We start from the raw sequence: 20,348 nt of genomic DNA, 5'->3' as shown, positions 1-20,348 counted from the left end.
TAAGTGTGAGCTTGCTCTAACACAGTGCAGACGATTAAAGTCCTAGTTCCAGATCTCTGCTTGAAAAAGTGCACAGAGATTCAAGAAGCAAAATGTGGACAGAACTAAACTCCGGAATGGTATATGGAATTGATCCTGTTTTGGAACAGGGGAGAAAAGATTGAAAAGGAGCACAGGGGCATTTGATTTCATGGTTTGATGCTGTAGGAATAGCAATAGAATTAAGCATAAAGCACACTTCTCTGTTCTTAGTAGAATTAAGCATTACAGTTAAGATGGGTAGGAAAATAGAAATACGATTTCATAAACTCTTTTCTTAGCAAATAAATTTTCTGCACAGATTCATTTGAGCAATTCTCCATGCAAAATTGGCCTATATCAATGAAAAATGTTATGACCTGACTCTCATTACTGAAAATATGTGGAAAGTAATTTGGACTCAGGAATGTGCTAAACACTCCAGTAACGAATGACAACTTAGTGCAACCCCAAATACAAATCAGAAAATGTGGGTGGGCAAACACAAGAATCACCAGCACCCTTCCTCGCTCTTACCTGCAGCCGTCACGGGGTGGCAAATGCAGGTACCGCCACGGGCTGCAAAAGGTGCAGCTACGCCACTGCGCCACTGGTCAAATGAAAGCATATGTGATAACAGGCAACACCTTTTTCCCACCTCAAATTATGTTTTAGAAACTGGAGTGGTTTCAATTTCCGGTACAAAAAGAGGCCTCTGTGAAGGTATTACAACAGACTAAAGGTCCACATCTCAAAGCAACGTGTGCAGTAAATTCAATGTAGATGCACAAAAAATATTTGGGAGGATCAATTCACAACCCTGAACCACTGAACCAGGAATAGTGAAAATGTATCCTGAAAAAGTAGTATCTACAAATGTACAAACTCTTCCAGTGTTGTGAAATTTTCACACTAACTTAGGGCCTGAATATGACTCCAGGGGTCTAGGAACCACTGTCGCTTTTTGGCGGTCTAACCGCCCACATACCTGGTGGTCTGACCACCTGATTACAGTGTGGGCAGGGAGACCGCCTCCGGACCGCCTCCAGACCGCCACCAACTCCAAGATCTGAGTTCTCGCAGTGGTAGGGACAGCGGCGGTCAATGCTGCTGGTGCCGGCATGGGTACCATCGTGTGAAATGTGACCTGCCTTTCAGCCGACATTTTAATGGTAGGAACACCGCCATGAAAAGGTCGGCAGAAAGGCAGGTAAAGCACAAAAAATTTGCAGGGACACCACCACGAAAAGGTTGGCGGAAAAGGGCCCAAGGACGAATAAGCCCATGTGGATTGTGGCCGGGCCCATGTTGTGCCCCCCTATGGGTGCGCTGTCGGTGCGTGCACTGTTTGCCATGTACGACATGGTGCATGGAAACAAATGCCCGACTTGCTGGAGGAGCAGCAGTGCAGCCGGTACTAGTACTCACAAAAATTACTCCTGTCACACACAGGTATGAGCATTTACAGGGTAGCGAACCAACTTCATTATTTATGGAGAGAAAAAGGTTACTGTAGCAAATGCATGTTTGCGCTACATTTTATCATACAGAAATTGTCACATGGGTGAAATTGTGTATGTGTATGTTTCACATCTGAGCACACAGGGACCTGTGTGAGTGACTTAAATTGTTTGGAGTACTTCTGAGATCCTTTGTGAATAGAATAAAAAATAGGAGTGTTCTTCTGGGAGCTAATTTCCAACTTTCATTGTACCCTTTGTCAATGGGTACAAGGGAGGAATGTAAAGGCAAGGGAAATAGAGAAATGAGGCATAACCTCTTACCATTACATAGCACACGCATGCTTAATAAGTAAAGTATTACCTTGGCCAGTTGTGAATTAACCCAGTTAGTGAAGGTTTTCTTCTGAGTCATTTCTTGCTCCGCTGCAAAAAAAAAAGAATAATAATGAATCAGGTAAAGCAAACTGTATCTTTAAAGTAACGCTGAATAACTCTATGAATTCACTTATTCATTTATTTGTGGTTCTTGTTGAACATGAACCTAATTCTATGTATTTACTTATTCATTTATTTGTGCTTTTTGTTGAACATGAAACATTTTTTGGAGACCGATGCAGCTTGAACGTATGATGAAGTAATTGATGTCAACACTGTTCCAGTTCTATTTTTAATAAATAGATTTAAAATCAAAACTGATAATTTTGACAATTTCTTCCTCACCAGTGTAAAGAGCATATATTGAAATGTTGCAGTTATGTGTTGGTTTGTAAACAACACTTAATACCAGTTGCAGCCCTTGGAGGGAGTGCTGCGGGGCGGTGGGGCGGTTGAGGGGCAGGGTGGGGGGTAGCAAACTACGTCATACGGCCGAACCGAGGTAAGTACATAAATATATAAAACGAATTCCATTGCACACACTACAACGCCAAATGGCGATGCAGCGTGCGCAATGTAATTCATTTTATTTATTTATTTATGTACTTACCTCGGTTCGGCCGTATTCCTTAGTTTACTATCCCCCACCCTGCCCCTCCCCCGCCCCACCACCCCGCAGCACTCCCTCCAGGAGCCGCTACTGCTTAATACATATAAATGGCATGTGGATACTGGATGCTATAAGTGGACTAAGCTAGAGTTCATGGTCTGCCAAATATATTAAATCTTTTACACTGAAAGGCTCATACCAAACTTGATTAGTCTATTACTGCACTGGGTAGGTAAGCAGGTAGGATTGCAGCAACTCTCTGTCAATACTGAAGCAAAAGTTCATTTTTCACAGATTTGAAGAAAGTCAATTGCTACCAATGAGCAAGGTAGAAACCCCTTCTGACGATTAGTGTCCATTTTGAGGTAGGCATTTTGATACAAGTTTTTCTTTTAATAGTTTTTGATCAATATTACAGTGCTCTTTGTGAGTTTTGTATATGTAACAATCAGTCCGCTAATAGTACTTAACAGCCACATCAGGATTACGTGTTTTGTGGTAAAACATGCAACCCTGCGATTTTATTCAGACACCAGTTTCACCAGTGCACATCAGGTGAAATGGTTCTGGGGAAAAGTAATCAGTTTTGATGGAAACATCTATGGATATCAGTGCGAAAAAATGATTTTCGTGAATATTCCTCAAGACTGATTGTGGCAAAAGCAGCCCTGAACCCATTCCAGGTGTGTTCTTTCCCATCCGTAAGGCCCTTTAGCATTGTGGTTGATGCAGTCCTTGCATTTTTCATTTCTTTCTTCGGTCTTCATTTTACCAATAAATATTGAACAATTTTGAATAAAGTCTTCTTTAATTTAAGAAATTAATAGAGGTACATTTTCGAGGATCTCAATCCCAGACATCATAACATCTTGCATTCATTGAAGCTTTTCAGTGGCATTGCTGCCAATTGGCGCCAAGTCATACGTGACACTTACGGCCAGTCCTGACTCATTAGGCCACAGCACTTTACATTTTGGGATTTTTGAGCCTATACCTACAATGTTAAGCAGAACAACGATTCCCAGAATGCAATACGTGTTTGAAAATATACAGCATAGTGAGATTTAGCAGCCAAGTAATTGAGGTTGACCTTATTAGGTGGTGCTTACTTTGAAAGATGCACAACGATTACATTAATAATAATCCATATTGTTCTTTTCAAACGGTAAAGTAGTCAAGGTCATTTTTTCCGGAGGGAAGCCATTCTCAAATGCAGACCAGTCTCCATGTGTGCCGCAAGTTCTGAAGACACCAACAAAGGTTAGGGTAACACCTAGACAAAGCGAATATATGTCGTTACTACGCATTCCGTTGCAACGCATGCCTTTACCATGCATGCGTTACAACGAAATGTTTTTTCTTCGCATTGCCCTTACCTCGATCTTGCCTTTACCCCGCTTTTTCGTTTTTGGGGGGGAGACCCCCCCCAAGCCCCCTTTCTTCTTTTTTTTCCTTTTTCTTAGGTCTTCGCCGACACTAACGAAGGACTGACGCTTTTTTTTCCGACCAGGAAGACGTTTTTCCGTGATGACGTTGCTTGCATGCTAAAGACGTCGTTGAAGCAATACGCGTTGTAAAGACGTTTACGAGGTAAGTGTACCGTTGTAAACGTATCGCGTAGAAAATGCTTTGTGGTAAAGGCTGTTTCCCGACAAAGCAGCACATTTAGTAAGGCACCTTCAGTTAGCAATAAAAACACAGTGCTCCTGACACAGTAGTTGGCTTGATCCGTCATAACTTTTCCTTCAAAAGCACTGGCCTAGCTGCCAAGAAGTTCCATCTTGTGTGCCATACTGGAAACCAGTGCAAGGCTTTTTAGCAAACATGCTGCACTCGGGGACATGTAATTTTGTTTTGAACAATGTACGGAAGGGCTTAGAGTTCCAAAAATAGAACTCTTGGCTAAAGAAACAGGACTGGCTGAAGCTATCACAGATGACACGGAGTCACTTTGCATCAATTAATTTCTCTTAGCCTAGTTGTGTGTGGATGACAACTAAAGTGAGAATGGTGTGCGCTCTGGAAACATCAGCCCACAGTCCTCCTGTACCCCTTTCGAGGATTAGTGGTAACTGATTTAATGTCAGGCAACCTTTCTTTGCTGACAAGTGGCCCCATTTTATGTGTGACACCTTCAGTCAGTCCTTCTTTCCTAAAGTACTAATCTTGAGATATCTCATCCCATAAATTCAAAGTTAAAACTTACAATTCCCATAATACAATGTAGATTAGAAAAACTGGAGTGGCTCCATATTTCACGATGGCACAGGGCCATTTGGTTACTGTGGCTCAGATATGACCACAAAAAACAGATGAGTGTCTTTGCCCATAGGAAACATAAATTGATAAGCTTTTAAAGTTCAGTTAATCTAGCAGATTTTATTTTCCCAATTGTCGTACTTATTTTCTCCAACTCCAGAAACTGAGGGGCATATTCACAACAGAATGGCAGAGCATGGTGTTACGCCACACTTGCTAACGCCGCACTCCAAACATTCTGAAAACGGGGGGATATGCCGTATTTACAATAATACGGCGCAACACTGCGTTTCGTCTAGCGCTGGCGCTAAATTTAGCTGCCTAGTGCCATCGCAAGCACCCTTCCACCATAGTACAAGGGTGTCTGCATTGCAGGGAATGATTTTTCATGTGCAGGAAGGTGTCCCTTCCAGCACATGAACAATGACTAATGGTGAATTGTAACTTCTATGTGTGCTGCAGAATGCAGCACACATAGAAGTTGCAACTCGTCATTATCCAATGATTGTTGAAGTGCAGGATGGGACACCTTCCTGCACATGAACAATCACTAATGGAGATACCCTCTTTCTATGTGTGCAGTAAAATGCACCACACAAAGAAACAGCAAAAACTAGGAGAAATTAATTATTTCCCCTTGTTACGCCAGTTTAAGACCAGGTTTGCCCTGGTGTTATTTTTAGCACAGCCTCATATTTATGCCAGCCTTGTAAATTGGGGGCAGAGCCAAAAAACAATGGGTGTTGTGGCAGAACGCCCACTGCAACACCCATTGTCCACCTCTTTCACGCTAAGTACTACGTGAATAGGGGCATTATTTCAAAAGCATTTGCAATGCAATATGTCCAGCATTTGCAAAAGTTTAAGCTATTAGCATTGTAAATGGAAATGCCTTTTCGAAACCATAGTTGTTGCTTATTAATCTTAGGCAACCAACAACCACTGAAAAAGTCAATAGTTGTGGCTTGTTGTAGGTGTATTGTTACTTGTTGTATTATATATCTAGATGCAATGACATAAGCAGCAAAATACAGTCTGGCTAAGCACAGATGTTTAGCCTACCAGTTTATAAGCCACGCCCTTAATTATAAGAGCCATGCCTCCTGGAGAGACTCACCCTTCTCTCCACACACACACTGTTTTTTCATTCCACCTAAAGCCCTGAGTAAAAATATAAAAGGTCTGTACATATAATTACATCAATAATTAAAAACTGCGCGACAGATGCTTCAGCGTTATTGAGGTATGGGGTGGGGGGTTTGTTGGGTGGGAGTTGTATTATGTTCTGCGTCGCACTTCCATTGTGGGTTCTTAACATTGCCCATACGTGCAGCCGTAGTCCCCCGTTGGTGAGGTGGGTGGGGTCCATTTCCTATGGCTAGCACGTCGATAAGAGGTCAGGGGATCCCAGACACTCTCCGTATTATAAGTTGGAACGTGAGAGTGGCCTTGGACAAACTTAAGCGGGGAGCAATATTGCATCAGGCCAAGAGGGCTCTGGCAGATATACTTATGCTGCAGGAAACGCACCTCATGGGCACGAAGACCCCCTGTCTGCAGTGTTATGGGTATCATCAAATCTTTCATGCAGGATTTGCGAGGGGCTCCAGAGGGGTGGCGATTTTGGTTCATCGTAGGATCCCATATATACATGCGCAGCAGTGGATTGACCCTCAAGGCACTGTTTATCCGGGGCACGATTGGGGAGGCCCCTGTGGTGTTAGGTTGTGGGTATGCCCCCCCTGCAGTGGTCTTTAGTTGAGAAGATACTGGCCCTTTGGGCGGATATGCCGGACGTGCTCTCGGTAATTGGTGGGGACTGGAACGATGTTATGGATTTAGCCAGGGATAGGAGTTGGGGGGAGGATGGTCCGAGGAGGGGAGGTCCCACGAAACTAAGTTCCCTAGTGGATAGGCTGGACTGGATTGATGTCTGGCGGCGGGCTCACGGAAATGAGCGGGGGTACACATATCTTTCAGCGGTCCACAACACCTTTTCCAGGCTTGACTACATATTCATTCCCCGGGCAAGGGCTGATAGAGTGGTTTTGGCAGAGATCCTGCCCCGTGGCCTCTCCGATCACTCCCCGGTGTCCCTCGAATTGTCTATGGGCCGGGGGCGACAGCCTTTTCGGTGGCGCCTCTCGCCATGGCACTTGCAGAATGCTGGCTATAGTACGCACATGAGGGAGGCAATTGCTCAATACTTCACCTCAAACGAGGGGTCGGTGTCCAGTGTTGGGTCCTTGTGGGAAGCCATGAAGCCCGTGCTACGAGGGGTGGATATATCTTGGTGTTCAGCGGCACGTCGTAGGCGCAGAGAGGAGTTGACACGAGCGGAGGCCTCCGTTGAGGCACTCGAACGCCAGGCCCGGGAGGAAGGGGGAGGGCAGCTGGTGAGGTAATTGCTCCAGGCCCAACAGTCCTGTGCAGCCATTCTAATGGACGAAGCCCGTCAGACATGGCTGGCGACGCATAGCAGAGTATATCAGTGGGGGGACAAGTCCGGAAAGATGATTCACAGGCTTTGCCAGGGCATCTTCCACGCTCAGGCCCTCCCGGGCCTATTGGATGACGGAGGGGTACTGATTACGGATCCACTACTTATAGCCGACTGTTTTGCCGCCTATTATGCAGACCTCTATTCCACTCGGGAATGCCTATAAGCGGCCACCGTAGATAAATTCTTAGTGGATCTGCCGCCTAAAGCGGTGTCTAATGATGTGCGAGACCGCTTGGAACTTCCATTAATGAAGGAGGAGCTCGGCACGGCCTTGGGAGAGCTAAACCCTGGGAAAGCGCCGGGGCCTAATGGGTTCCCGAGTGAATTCTTCAACCGCTATAATGTGCAACTGGCCCCATATTATCGGGCGGTGGTGGAGGAGGCCAGAGAGAAGGGTATGCTGTCCCCAGATTGGAGGCACGCAGAGGTGGTAGTGTTTCTTAAACCAAGTCGGCCCCCGGATCAACGGGCCTCGTACCGCCCCATCTCCCTCCTCAACGCGGAGGCTAAGATCCTGGCAAAGGCATTGGCTAATCGCCTTCTGCCACACATATCGGCTCTTATACACCCTGATCAGGCTGGGTTCATGCCCGGGAGAGCCACCAGACACAACATACGGCGGGCACAAGTAGCGGTGGCGGCAGTTCGACAAACAGGGAAACAGGCGGCGCTCCTGTTAGCAGATATGGACAGGGCGTTCGATTCTCTAAGCTGGGTATTCCTATTTGCATTACTGCGTAGACTTAACCTGGGCCCGCGCTTCCTTTCCTATCTTATGCTCCTATACACGGACTTGACAGCGACGGTACGGGTGGTGGGGGCAGCATCTGCTATTTTTCCGATTCAGCGGGGTACACGGCAGTGATACCCCCTGTCCCCGTACCTGTTTGCATTAGCTATGGAGCCATTGGCGGCGTGGGTACGGGTGGATGCACAGGTCCGAGGTTTTGAGTGGTCCCCGGAGGTATCTGACAGAAACGCACTATATGCGGACAACGTCTTATTTTCATGACGGAACTGGACACGTCGGGGCCGCGGCTCCTACGGATCTCTAAACTCTGGTTCTTTGCCAATCGTTGACCATGCCAGTCCGCCTCTTCCTCCCAAAGCTAGCCACATTCTTCCCACAGGATCACGGTCTCATGTAGACTAGCCTGGTACTCTTCTTAGACCAATTACTGGGAGCCCCACTGCCGCCACTTCAGTGGACACGTAGAAATTCATATACAATGGTATACAATGGTGCCCCGGAGTGCCTCCTTGGGCTATGCAATCACTGTTCCTGTTAGACTCCTAGCATGATGTACTGTACTTATATATCTTGATTGTTTAATAGTGACTCCAGGGAGGTTTGGCCTCTCACTCAGGGCTGGAGAGATCATATGGGACACATGGAAAACTCCTGGTAGGCTGAGTGATCTGAGAGGTGTAATCATCAGCTATCCACCTTAACAAAGAACCCTGAGTGAAGATGCACAATGTTCTTGTAAACATGTACGTAATTTGTCCCCCCAAAGCCAGAGACAGTCAGAGATACTCACTAAGTTGATTTGGTAAACTAGGTTGGCTGATATGAACACATCTTCAATAGCTGCTTGTACGTACTAGTCCACCACTGCTCTCACTTCCTGGCGGATCCCACACAGTACGTACCCTGGTTGCTTAAGAGTGTACACTGGGGACTGGAACTCTGCCGCTTGTAGGTCGACCAACACTGTACATTCTCTTAAAAATGCAAACTGGTGTTTGGCCTTGTTGCTTCTGGGTGGACAATGCATAGTATATACCTTGGGTGTTTCCTGGTGCATGCTGTGGGTTGGGTCTCTGTCGCTTCTGGGTGGACTCCGTAGAGCATACAGCTTGGTGGACTCCACTGATCTACACGCCAATCAGTACATGGTCACCTCAACTATAGGATACTGACCACACCTAAAAATGGGGAGGCACAAGCGGCTACATCTGTCTTCACTTCTTGCTTATGCTCAGCAATGTTCGCTGCACCCTGTTTGAAGGATGCCTCTAAACCTCGTCCACCTCACCCAACATCTCCCATGCATGCTATACTAACACCAGGGCCGGACTGAGAAACAAAAGCAGCCCTGGCAAAAATTTCAAACCAGACCCCATCACGTCTTCCATATTCAGTCTCATTCAATCCATGGCCTGTCTCTCTCCTCTCCCTACTCCCTCTCTCTCTGATCTCCCTCCATCTTTTCTCTTCCTCTCCTCTCTCTTTGCTTATGCCACCCACTGTCACTTTTGTAATGAAGTGACAGAGACAACAGCAGCAGTCCAGGACTTAAAAACAGCCTTAAAGACTTCAGCTACCAGGGAAATGCTTGATGAGATAAAACACCAGTCCAGCCCTAGCCAGCATCCTATCACTCATGCAGTCCGATGTGGCACTCGGGAGCCTGATGTAGGCCAGGGTATACAGCCCTTTATAAATGTGAAAATATAATACAATGCATTATCAATAGCCATCGTTGCTTATGCCGACTACTAGCAGGTACTCATTTGTTTTCAGTGATTGTTGAATAATCCCTCGCTAACCTAAATTAGCTACACTGAAAACTAAGCCATGACGTCACCTAATACACTGCTCAGGTGCAAGTGGTCGAAGTGGGTGGGATCTGAGGGGAACGACGTGCCGATACTTCTTTATTTTGACTAAATCAGTTCCCCTACTTTATGGTAAAAGACAACTGCCCCGGGCCAGTTAATTACGACATTTGAGAAGCCTCAGCTGCAGTGGGAGGGAGGGAGTCTCCAGTGCTGTGAGGCTAAGGGAGGAACACGCTAAACGAGAAACAGGCCCTCTCACCTGATGCCTGCTGCTGAAAGAAACGTATATGTGTGCAATTGGTAAATCTGCAAATGTAAAGGCTGTCTGAAATCAGGTATAGGCTTTAATTGACAGAGTCACTTGAAACTTCATGATGATAAACATTTATGTTTTTTAGAGAAATTTTGAGGTGACCAACCGAGCTGCGGAGTGCATCATTCAAATAACCGTTATAAAAAATCGTTTTGCACATTTCGAGGCAGCCTATATTGTACTGTATGTAATGCAATTTTAAAATAATGATTCACATGTTCATTGGGCTTTTCTCACAGTCTAGGACCTCACAATACGAAAACCACAGAGGTCACTACTCCCCACTTCATGAACCTGTGTTCAATTCTGTGGCACTCAGCTACAGACACAATTACATTTACAGAGAAGTGCAGTCATCACATTAACCAATAGAGGGTTCATCTCAAAGATTAGTGTATTTCTCACTGATGAGATTAACTTGCATTTATTTTTTCTTTTAAGGTATGCATTATTTTATATACAGTAAGTAACCTGTAGGGGAAAGACCAACAAATAGTTACATAATCTTTGATCCCGCCCCCAGGCTCACTGACTCCGCCCCCATTGCACTCAAGATCAAAGTGCCCATACTTGTTTTAATGCACGTCTACCGCTGATGCGCTGCAATCTTGTAAATAAAGCACACAGGTTGCCGCCATCTTAATGACAGGCAAGAAGCAACAGCCCTTGGGCACTTCAAAGCCCTACAGCACGTGTATGCAGCCTCATTCCAGGGCGGGGTGTAAACCTTTGACTAATCTGTGCAAGCAGGCGTGGCGAACTGGAAGAATAGATATTGAAGCCACGGGGTGAGGAAGGTGCATTCCGAAATGAGGCGGGGTAGGAAACTCCAGACCATAAAAAAACCTAAATGACACGGAAAACGAAGCGTTGCACACCTCCCATTCAGTTTTTGTGAACTATTCTGTGCACGAGAGTCTATCTGTGTGCGCGCGCTGTTCAGGAGACAGTGGCTTCCGTGTTGGTTTTCTACTTTATGAATGATACCATGTTGCCATGCTTAGGCAAGTGAAAGGCTCTGTGCACTGATACAAATGTAACAAAAAGCTGGTTATGCAAGTGGGCCAACCCAGATCACTGCGCTCTCATCTGTGTTAAATGTAACAATGTCCACAGCAGTACATAAAGTAATAAAAACGGACACATTTTAAGTTTAAAGTCTAGAGGCATGGCTACCAATGGAGTAGTAAGTGCAGTGGCACCGGAGTCAGGGGGTTTGAGTAACCCACTGCATCCCAACTATGTCTGCGCTGTACTAACTAACCCAAGGAAACAGGGCCCATTTTGCTTGCCTCCTTTAGGGCCAATGTTACTCCACTGCAACAATTACAGTTGTGAGATTGCGACCCAAAGCTGTTGGTGCACTTTACATGAGTGCCAGTTGCATTGCACAAGGTCACGTTCATTTTTTAGGCATGTGTCGATTAAGTAATTTGCCCAGAATCACAGGATGTTGAGCGAAAGTTGAGACTCGAAGCCTGCCTCCCCACTTCCAGAGTCGGCAGCTCAGAGACGTCATTTAAGGGTCACCAGGTGTTACAGCTGTGACCCCTGGCTTGACCCTTGCGACTCGTGCCACTGCCTTTGGAACCCCCTGGACTCAGAGGTGTCGAAATCAGTGCCAGAAACACAGTGGCAGCTCGTTGGTTGGGCCTCCACTCTCTTTGTTTTTTCTCAAATGTTTTTATTACTAACAAAATACACTAATAGTGAATAATGTTTAATTATTCGCTATTAGTGTAATAAAAGTATAATTTGCTGGAATATGACCTTTCTAAGAAGCTGAGGTAACTAAAAAAAATGCTTTAAAATGTATGTTGTGTGCATGGTGAGTGTGTGTTTACATGAGAGAGAAAGAGCGTAGGTGTGAATGTGTGTATATGTGTAAGCATGTGTGGGTGTGTGGGTGAAATTGAAGGTCAATAGGCATGTGGTGTCACTTTTGCTACCCCTGACATTTTGGTGAATTGGCATTCATGCGGCAGCTCTGGCTGTAACATCCCGGTCCCTCTCTCTGACTAAAGTGCCAATGTGTATTGAGCGCTGCATTTGCCCGCCATAATGTCAGTTCACATTGTGACATAGTGTCATCACACATTTCCACAATAAGATTTGTCCTCCCATGAGAGAAGGCCGGACACACACCTTTGAGTAACACCTTTAAATGCACGGGTCCACCTTTTCCTATGCAGTATATGGAAATTGCTACTTTCTTGTAACCATTTGCCATATGTTTTGTTTTAGGTCACATGTTGTGCGGTATTCTGCCATTGTGTGTTGTGTTGGGAATAATACAAGTTATTCCCTTCAAGATTTATGTTTCAGGTTTGAAAATGACTTGTGATCACTCAAACCGCAATGAATCAGTAAGCCAACTTCACTGCAGAATAATACTTTTTTTGTCAGACTGGGTGTGTATGCAAAACCCCGGAACATTTGTAGCCAGCTGTGGTGATATAAGATGATGCTGCTAAATTGGCAGCATGAGAGCGGTGCATGGTCATAATGGAAAACGACTCTCCTCTTTTCCAATATTTATCGTAACTTTTCCAACTCTTCCAACTGGAAAGGTCACACCAGCTGAGGAGTGCTCATAAGTTTGCAAGGTATTTTTGAGTCCGAACCACCTTGTGTTTTGAAGCGGTCATTCAGAACACCTCAGGGAGATAGAGAAGACACTTGGAGTGAACCCCCTTGTCCTCTTTGCATTGTGGTGTGTGTCTCAGTGCCCCCCTTTCAACAATGCTCTTTTCTTTAACCTGAGGCACAGTGTGGATCTGCAGAATTGGCAGAGTAGGGATCATTAGTAACCAGAGCCTATGTAACAAGGAACAGACACAGTCTAAGCACCGCTATAGTACATTATTGAAGGGAAATTGACTACTCAAGAAAGCCAGTCCTACCACTTGGATTTGGGACAGGAGTTTTTGATTAGCTTTATTAAATACAATAATGGCCTTCCCTTGTCTATTCAGCCGTGTTTGATGTTTTTTTCTGTTGTTGTCATTGGTGTTTTTGCACAGTTCCGGTGGGTGGTACAAGAAGGTGCTTTTGTTACAAAGACCACAATCATAATTGCAGACACTGCAAGGCTATCCCAACTCTGAACTTCATTGCTAAGTGCAAAAATGTTTGTTTAAGTCATCAAATGAAGTAGATTGCAAGGCACATTCTTGCACATCTTAGCATGGATGATTAGAGCCATGCTTGCCGCACTGTGTTGGTAAAGCAATCATACCCGTCAAAAATGGTTCAACCCAGCCAAATACCAAGTGCCTCAGTGCCCTGACAATGCACATACATTCATCAAGTCTTTGTATAAACTCTGCACGTTTTTCATGTTGGATCATATTCAAAATCACAGAGCTGATGTCAAATCAGGTTTTTAAGACCAGCCTTATTAGTGGACATCAGTAAAATTAATTTCTCAGCTCATCACACCCCTTGTCGGTCTTTTCTCGTGGGATCAGCAATGAAACAGCCCGAACCTTCCAGCTACCCTCTGTGTAAGACATCTGACCACATGCATGACTGCGGTGTGATGCAAACATTAGATACAGGACCATCATATTGATGATTATTTCAAAGCTACCCCACATTTAGCATGTCTGGTGAAATAGGCACAATGAAATCTGTCATGCACTCTCTGCTTCAAATGATTGGAGTGAGAGCATATTTACCCTGAGTGAATTGCTTCAACTAACTCAGGCCACGCGCATCAACGTCGCTTTTGGTATTAAGAAAAGTTTGGATAGGATGTACTTCACATTATCATGAACCATATCTGCAAGAGTATAGGAAGAATCTGCGAGCTCCTTGACAGTTTTTTTCTGAAGAAGGTGCTTTATATCTGGCAGACAGGGAGGTTGGTGCCATGACCAGGTGAATTTCTCATTACGCAGGTTAAATATCATGTATTTTCTGTCATTTTGCGTTATAATTGTTACATGAAATTTCCAAAATGACACTATTATGTCACCAATGCTTAATTTGAGCCAGTGCTTTCCGGTCCTCGGCACCGGCACCTTATTGTCAGCACTGGGGCTACGACAGTCTGCCACATGGTGGCGCTGTCCTGCTAATTTCAGTATGAACACAACAACAGCGGTTTATTTGTTCAATTTACATTAATAATGACTGGCACCTGCCTCCCTGGATTTGGGGGCCTGGAATAGTCTGACTTGTCACACTTGTAGAGTGTGAAGGTTAGTAGCTGTATATGTACTGTCATTGGCAGCGCTGGCATGGGTTATGTGTGGTGCAAGCTACAGTGGCCTCCCAGTCGAGAGCCCCCGCACTTATCCTTTTAGAAAGTAAGCACTGTATGTCACATCTCGTAATTTCAAATCCAACCACGTAAAACTCAGTATGCGGGAGTGCAGAAACAATATGAACTAACACAACAGGAGCAGCTGTTTGTGAGCCTTGTTTATTTTGCACTTTCTTAGCATGAAACACATCCTCAAGTTCAAAATGGATCTGAACGTTTTTCCAAACTTTTGCAAGTTTATACAAAAATAAATTACGGGAATGTCGCACAACCCTAGTTGTCACCATATCCAATTGACTCTGCTTCATCTAGGAGATAGTTCATGAGATTCTGCATGATGCAACTTTTAACAGCAGTGAAATGTGTGCATCCTCTATGCAGGCTCTTAGACCATCTTATGGTGTGTCTGTTGGAAGTCTGGGTTGATGCTATAGGGAACAGATGATGGGCAAACTAAGAGTCTATTGAAGCTCAAATTAAGCAGCTGGCTGATACAACAGGTGGTGGTCCATCAAATACCCTCATTCATAGTACATTGACGTGTGAAGCAAGCCCTCAGTTAATACTTTTCAAGGACCTAGACTAAGAACATACTTCATTTTATTGGGATGCTTCCACACACACTGCCTTAGCAGCTGTTAGAAAATATCCTAGAAAAAGTGTACCATTTAAAGATTTGAAAAATTACTACGTAGCACGGAAGTGATTCGCGGTATACAGGCTTTTTCAGAAAATTCTTGCCAAAAAAATCTATTTTTTTATCTCTTAAAGCAGACGTTTCAGAAGAATTGTGGTTATTCTTCATAATACTTCTGACATACTAGTTCTATTGGTCTACTTTGTCTTCTGGGAAACCACCCTCTCTCACTCTAGTTGTTTTTTAATCTTTAGATTAGATTTGAAAAGCTTGACATAACAGTGAAAAATGTGCACAACGCCCAACAAGTGCATGGCTGACGTACTTCATGATCCTCAGCCAAGGATTATCAGTGTACATACCTAGGGCGAACCACATCTAGATAAATCAAATGTAAGCAAACACTCAAATCTAAAAGGAGCAATGGCAAAATATAATTTAGAAATGCAAATGAAACATTAGGAAGTATATTTTTTTCAGTTGATCAGAGTTATCTATGCAGACCAACTAGTTAAAAACAGAATTCTTAAGATTCCACTAAGTTGTATATTTAATTAGAACAACATATTTGAGTCTTCATTTAAATCCCTCACGTAAAATTCATGACATAAATTGTTTGCAAAAAAAATAATCTTCGTCAATAAGCAATCACATAGCTCTACTGTGATCCACCATGACCCTACATATTGTTATGTACAGAGCTGGGATCAATCAATGGGTGGATTGAGACATGGCTCCATGGCTCAATGAAAGAATGAGCTAGGAATGGGTGGCTCAATTAATTCAACGCAAACACAAGGTGATCTCCTTGTGTTTGCTTTAATTTGTTTCAATTAATTCAACAACATGAATAAACACGTTGAGCTACATGGAACAAACAGTCTCTATTCTGTCAATAAGTGTGAGCTCTCTGGTTTACATTTACGCTTACACATTATAAAATCTACCTCCCCAACACTACTACCACCAACTCCTGTGAAACATCTATTGTGGATAAGCATTTTAAAAAGAACCAATCATTGGAGACTAATATATGTGAAGGAAAACAATTAGTGTCAAATAGTTTTGCTCTACAGAATCTGGAAATGCCAGATTCAAGACATTATGACATCTCAAATATCAGCGATCTAATACTCGAACTGAGACTGTGGTCATCTCCTCGGCTATTCTCCGTGCTCGAGAGGCAAAATGCAGAGGAAGGGGAGGCGGAGAGGAGTACAGATATGGAACATGATAACACAGGAGTTGAAGAACAGGAAGAGGAACAACAGAGAAGGAATTCACCCCAGCAAGGGTGAATGACCCCATGGAAGAGTTAATATCTAACTTAGAAATTACAGGGTCATCTAGTGCTTCAATGATAGAAGTAATGTTGATCCTACAGAAGACCTTGCAAGGCCTGCTGGAAGTCTCTGTAATGAATAATGGCATTTTGAAAGACCAAAAAGAGCAATTACAAATAATTGTGGGGGAGTTGAAACAGATAAAGGACCATATGCCTTTGATAGTGAGACTGGTTGCAGAAGAAGGAATATTGTTACAGAGGGAGGAGGGGGAGGAAGAGCAGGCATATAAGGGTAAACAGAGCATATATATATCACGATACCCGATGCTTATAAAAAAACGGGGAGAAACAACAAAGTATAAACAATATATACCTAGAACAAGGAGACAAGTGAGAAGGGGTAAGAAGGGTTCGATTATAAAACAAAAGAGAAAGGAGGATGTGACTACAGTGGAAGGATATAAGGGTCCAGCGAATGACCTAAATAAACATCAGGAACAGAGATTTGTGAATACAGTTGTAAAAACATAAAGAGAAGAACACAAGTTGAAATACCTAAGAGAATGATACTGAACCCGACACTACTATGCATGAACAAGAACAAGCGGGTGGGAAGGCTTGGAGTAAAAGGAGAATTTGAAGAACAAAAGAGGGAAGGGAAGGGTAAGTAAGGGCCAGAGAGGCAAAGGAGAGGGGTGGTTAGGAGAAGTACTAATGAAAAAGAAAGTGAAATGGAGAATGATTTACTGTTATATCTTGAATCAACAAATTGTAGGAATGACAGAAAGAGAGGAAGAAAACGAATTCCCTTAACTCAAACTCAATTGCTTTACATCTTCTCTAAATGTGGAGGTCTGAAAGACATAGGGACAGAAGACCTCAGACAAGTAGGATTTACAGTAAATAGACAGGGACAAGAAGTAACAAAGGTCTTGCTATACTCACGAGTGGTAAAGCTAGAATTGCTGAGTGCAGAAATGTACTTGCTGGAAGAAGGAATTAAGAGTTGTCCCAGAACAGGAAACAAGAGATAGGGACTTAGGTAAGCAACCCTTCCTAAAAACCACGCAGGACTAGGAATGAGGCATATTCGATTGATCGAGCAGGCATATGGAAATAAGGAAGATCTAAAAATTACTCTGCAAACTGACGTAAGGGAAGAGTACAGAGAAGGACTAAAACTAACAAATAGATATAGGCCTTTAACATCATGTGAGAGTGACGAAAAAAGCTGGTTGGGTGAAATTGATTAGGAGGTAGGGTCGTCACACAGCCTGTTCAAACTTACTTGGAATATCAATGGTTACAATAGAATATCTAAAATAGACTAATTTAAAAAAAAAATCAAATGCTTCAAAATTGGGTACCTACAAGAAACTTGGCTGTACGACGAAACCCCTCTGCAGGAAGGGTACGTACAATTGAATACCCCAGCTAGGAGAAGACAGTTTGGCCGTCCGGTGGACGGGCAAATAACTATGATATCGACTATAATATCCAAACAAGTGGTCCCTCTGAAAGTTAAATGCAAATAGTTGGTGGCCGGTAGAGTGTACCTTCGGGATCCTAACTCCGCTTATGATGGTATAATCATTGTAAATGTTTACATGCAGGGAGGTGGTTATAAAGAATACAAAACAGACCTGAGTAAGTTCAAAGAGGATATTGAGGAAATCACAGATGTCTATCAGAAGGACTTGGTTTTAGTACTCGGTGACTTTAATCACAAATTAGATACCTGTAGAGTTGATCTTGGATGTAAAGAGATATTGATGGCCTACAATATAAACATCACCAGTTTCCCTAGGGGGTGATTTACTGCGCGTGATATGGCCTTATGTAACTTTTTGAGCTCAAGGTGCCTAGTTTGTGTAAATGGAAGGATGGAGTCAGATCGGCCAGCTAGCCGCACATTTAAGATGGGCAACCAATTGTGCCCAATAGATCACAGCTTTATCCTTGGATGGAATTTTGAATTGATAAGCGATTTTGAGGTGATGAGGGTCCAAGGAAGTGATCACTTCCCACTTAGTGCTAAGATAGTTGGAGGGAAAAAAAAATTAAGAGATACAATTATTCCAACACAAATGGAGTACCCCAAAAGGTTGACTACTTCTATGATGGTATAGGGCCTGGAGAAACTGAGGTTATTTCAGCAGAATCAAATATTAGATGACATTCCAAGGATTGGTAACATAGGTTGGTTCGAAAATATAATTATGCAGGTGGTCCAATGTATAAGAACTAAGTTAAAAGCAAAAAGCTGTTGGGGAGATAGGAATAAGAAAAGACATAAAGAGGAAAACTGGTTTAGTGAGGAATGTAGGAAATTAAAATTAAATATAAGAAAAGGGGAAAGGATATTGAAACTGAAGTATGATATAGATACGGCGGTTAGCCTACAGAAATTAAAGAAAACGTATAAAAAGGCCATAAGAGATCATAAAAGAACATATAAAGAGAAATGTTGGTGGAACCTATTAGAGGCAATAGAAACGAAGGATAAAAAAAAGTTTTGGAAACTGGTCCAAGAGGGGTCTGGGAAGACACAGGCAACTTTGAGTTGCGTAGTGACAGAAGATGACTGGAAACAATATTTGGGGGACATATATAGCATAGGAGAACGGCAAGTAACTACGGAACATGCAATATGGCCCGAGATGGGTGAGGATACCAGGTTATCATTTTCAGAAAGTAATCTTAAATGTATTATAGCAAATCTAACGCTGACTAGAGCAGCTGGCCCTGATAATCTCCTGGCAGTAATTATAAGGACCCAATTAGACTGGTGGACAAATTTTTTCCCCCAAATTTGTCCGGTATTCTGGAGACAGGGAAGATGCCCCAGACTTGGAAAGGAGCGATCATTAAACCCATCCATAAACGAGGAGATGTGAAGATCCCCAAAAACTATAGGTTAATTTAACTTTGGATGTGGGAGAGAAGGTACTTTCTAAAGTAATCTTAGAAAAACTTAAAGAATGGGTAGAGGTTAACCAAGTAATACCTCCAGAACAGGGGGGCTTCAGGAAGGGACATTCTACTATAGACCACTGTTTCTCCCTTTGGTCCATCGGGCGAAATTCTTTGGAGCAGGGGGCTACGCTGTTTAGCTGCTTTATTGATTTCAGGGCAGCTTTTGATCTGGTGGACCGCAACCGGTTGTGGGAGATGTTGATAAATATCAACATCCCTAAGGACTCTTTAGTCATTATACAAGAGCTCCATAGGAACAATTGGGCACAGGTTGTCCTGGACATAGATGGGACACTGTCAAAGAAGATACCAATTGAAAAGGGATTAAGACAAGGGTGTGCCCAATAGATTACATCTTTATCCATGCATGGAATTTTGAATTGATAAGCGAATTTGAGGTGATGATGGTCCAAGGAAGTAATTACTTCCCACTTAGTGCTAAGATAGTCGGAGGGAATACAAAATTAAGAGATACAATTATTCCAACACAAATGGAGCACCCCAAAAGGTTGACTACTCGTATGATGGAGGAGAGCCTGGAGAAACTGAGGTTATTTCAGCAGAATCAAATAGTAGACGACATTCCAAGGATTGGTAACATAGGTTGGCTCCAAAATGTAGGAATAAGAAAAGACATAAAGAGGAAAACTGGTTTAGTGAGGAATGTAGGAAATTAAAATTAAATATAAGAAAAGGGGAAAGAAGATTGAAACTGAAGTATGATATAGATACAGCGATTAGCCTACAGAAATTAAAGAAAACGTATAAAAAGATCATAAAAGAACATATAAAGACAAATGTTGGTGGAACCTATTAGAGGCAATAAAAACGAAGGATATAAAAAAAAATCGAAACTGGTCCAAGAGGGGTCTAGGAAGACACAGGCAACTTTGAGTTGCGTAGTGACAGAAGATGACTGGAAACAATATTTGGGGGAAATATATAGCTTAGGAGAATGGCAAGTAACTACAGAACATGCAATATGGCCAGAGATGGGGGAGAATACCAGGTTATCATTTTCAGAAAGTAATCTTAAACGTATTATAGCAAATCTAACACTGACTAGAGCAGCTG

General features: G+C 43.2%; 1 protein-coding gene across 1 annotated transcript in view; it reads right to left on the bottom strand.

Moving 5' to 3' along the window:
- The window catches only part of LOC146798868 (nesprin-2-like), a 1,144,883-nt gene that overhangs the window by 1,045,294 nt on the left and 79,241 nt on the right, over nucleotides 1-20,348 (bottom strand). The window contains exon 3 of the mRNA XM_085627789.1: nucleotides 1,843-1,904. Coding sequence (XP_085483915.1) covers nucleotides 1,843-1,904 — 62 coding nt within the window. The remainder of the gene's footprint in view (nucleotides 1-1,842; nucleotides 1,905-20,348) is intronic.

Source organism: Triturus cristatus, chromosome 9 (assembly GCF_964204655.1).
Source record: "Triturus cristatus chromosome 9, aTriCri1.1, whole genome shotgun sequence".
Taxonomy (NCBI): domain Eukaryota; kingdom Metazoa; phylum Chordata; class Amphibia; order Caudata; family Salamandridae; genus Triturus; species Triturus cristatus.
The sequence above is the reverse complement of the archived record's forward strand: the minus strand, read 5'-3'. Positions and strand labels throughout refer to the sequence as shown.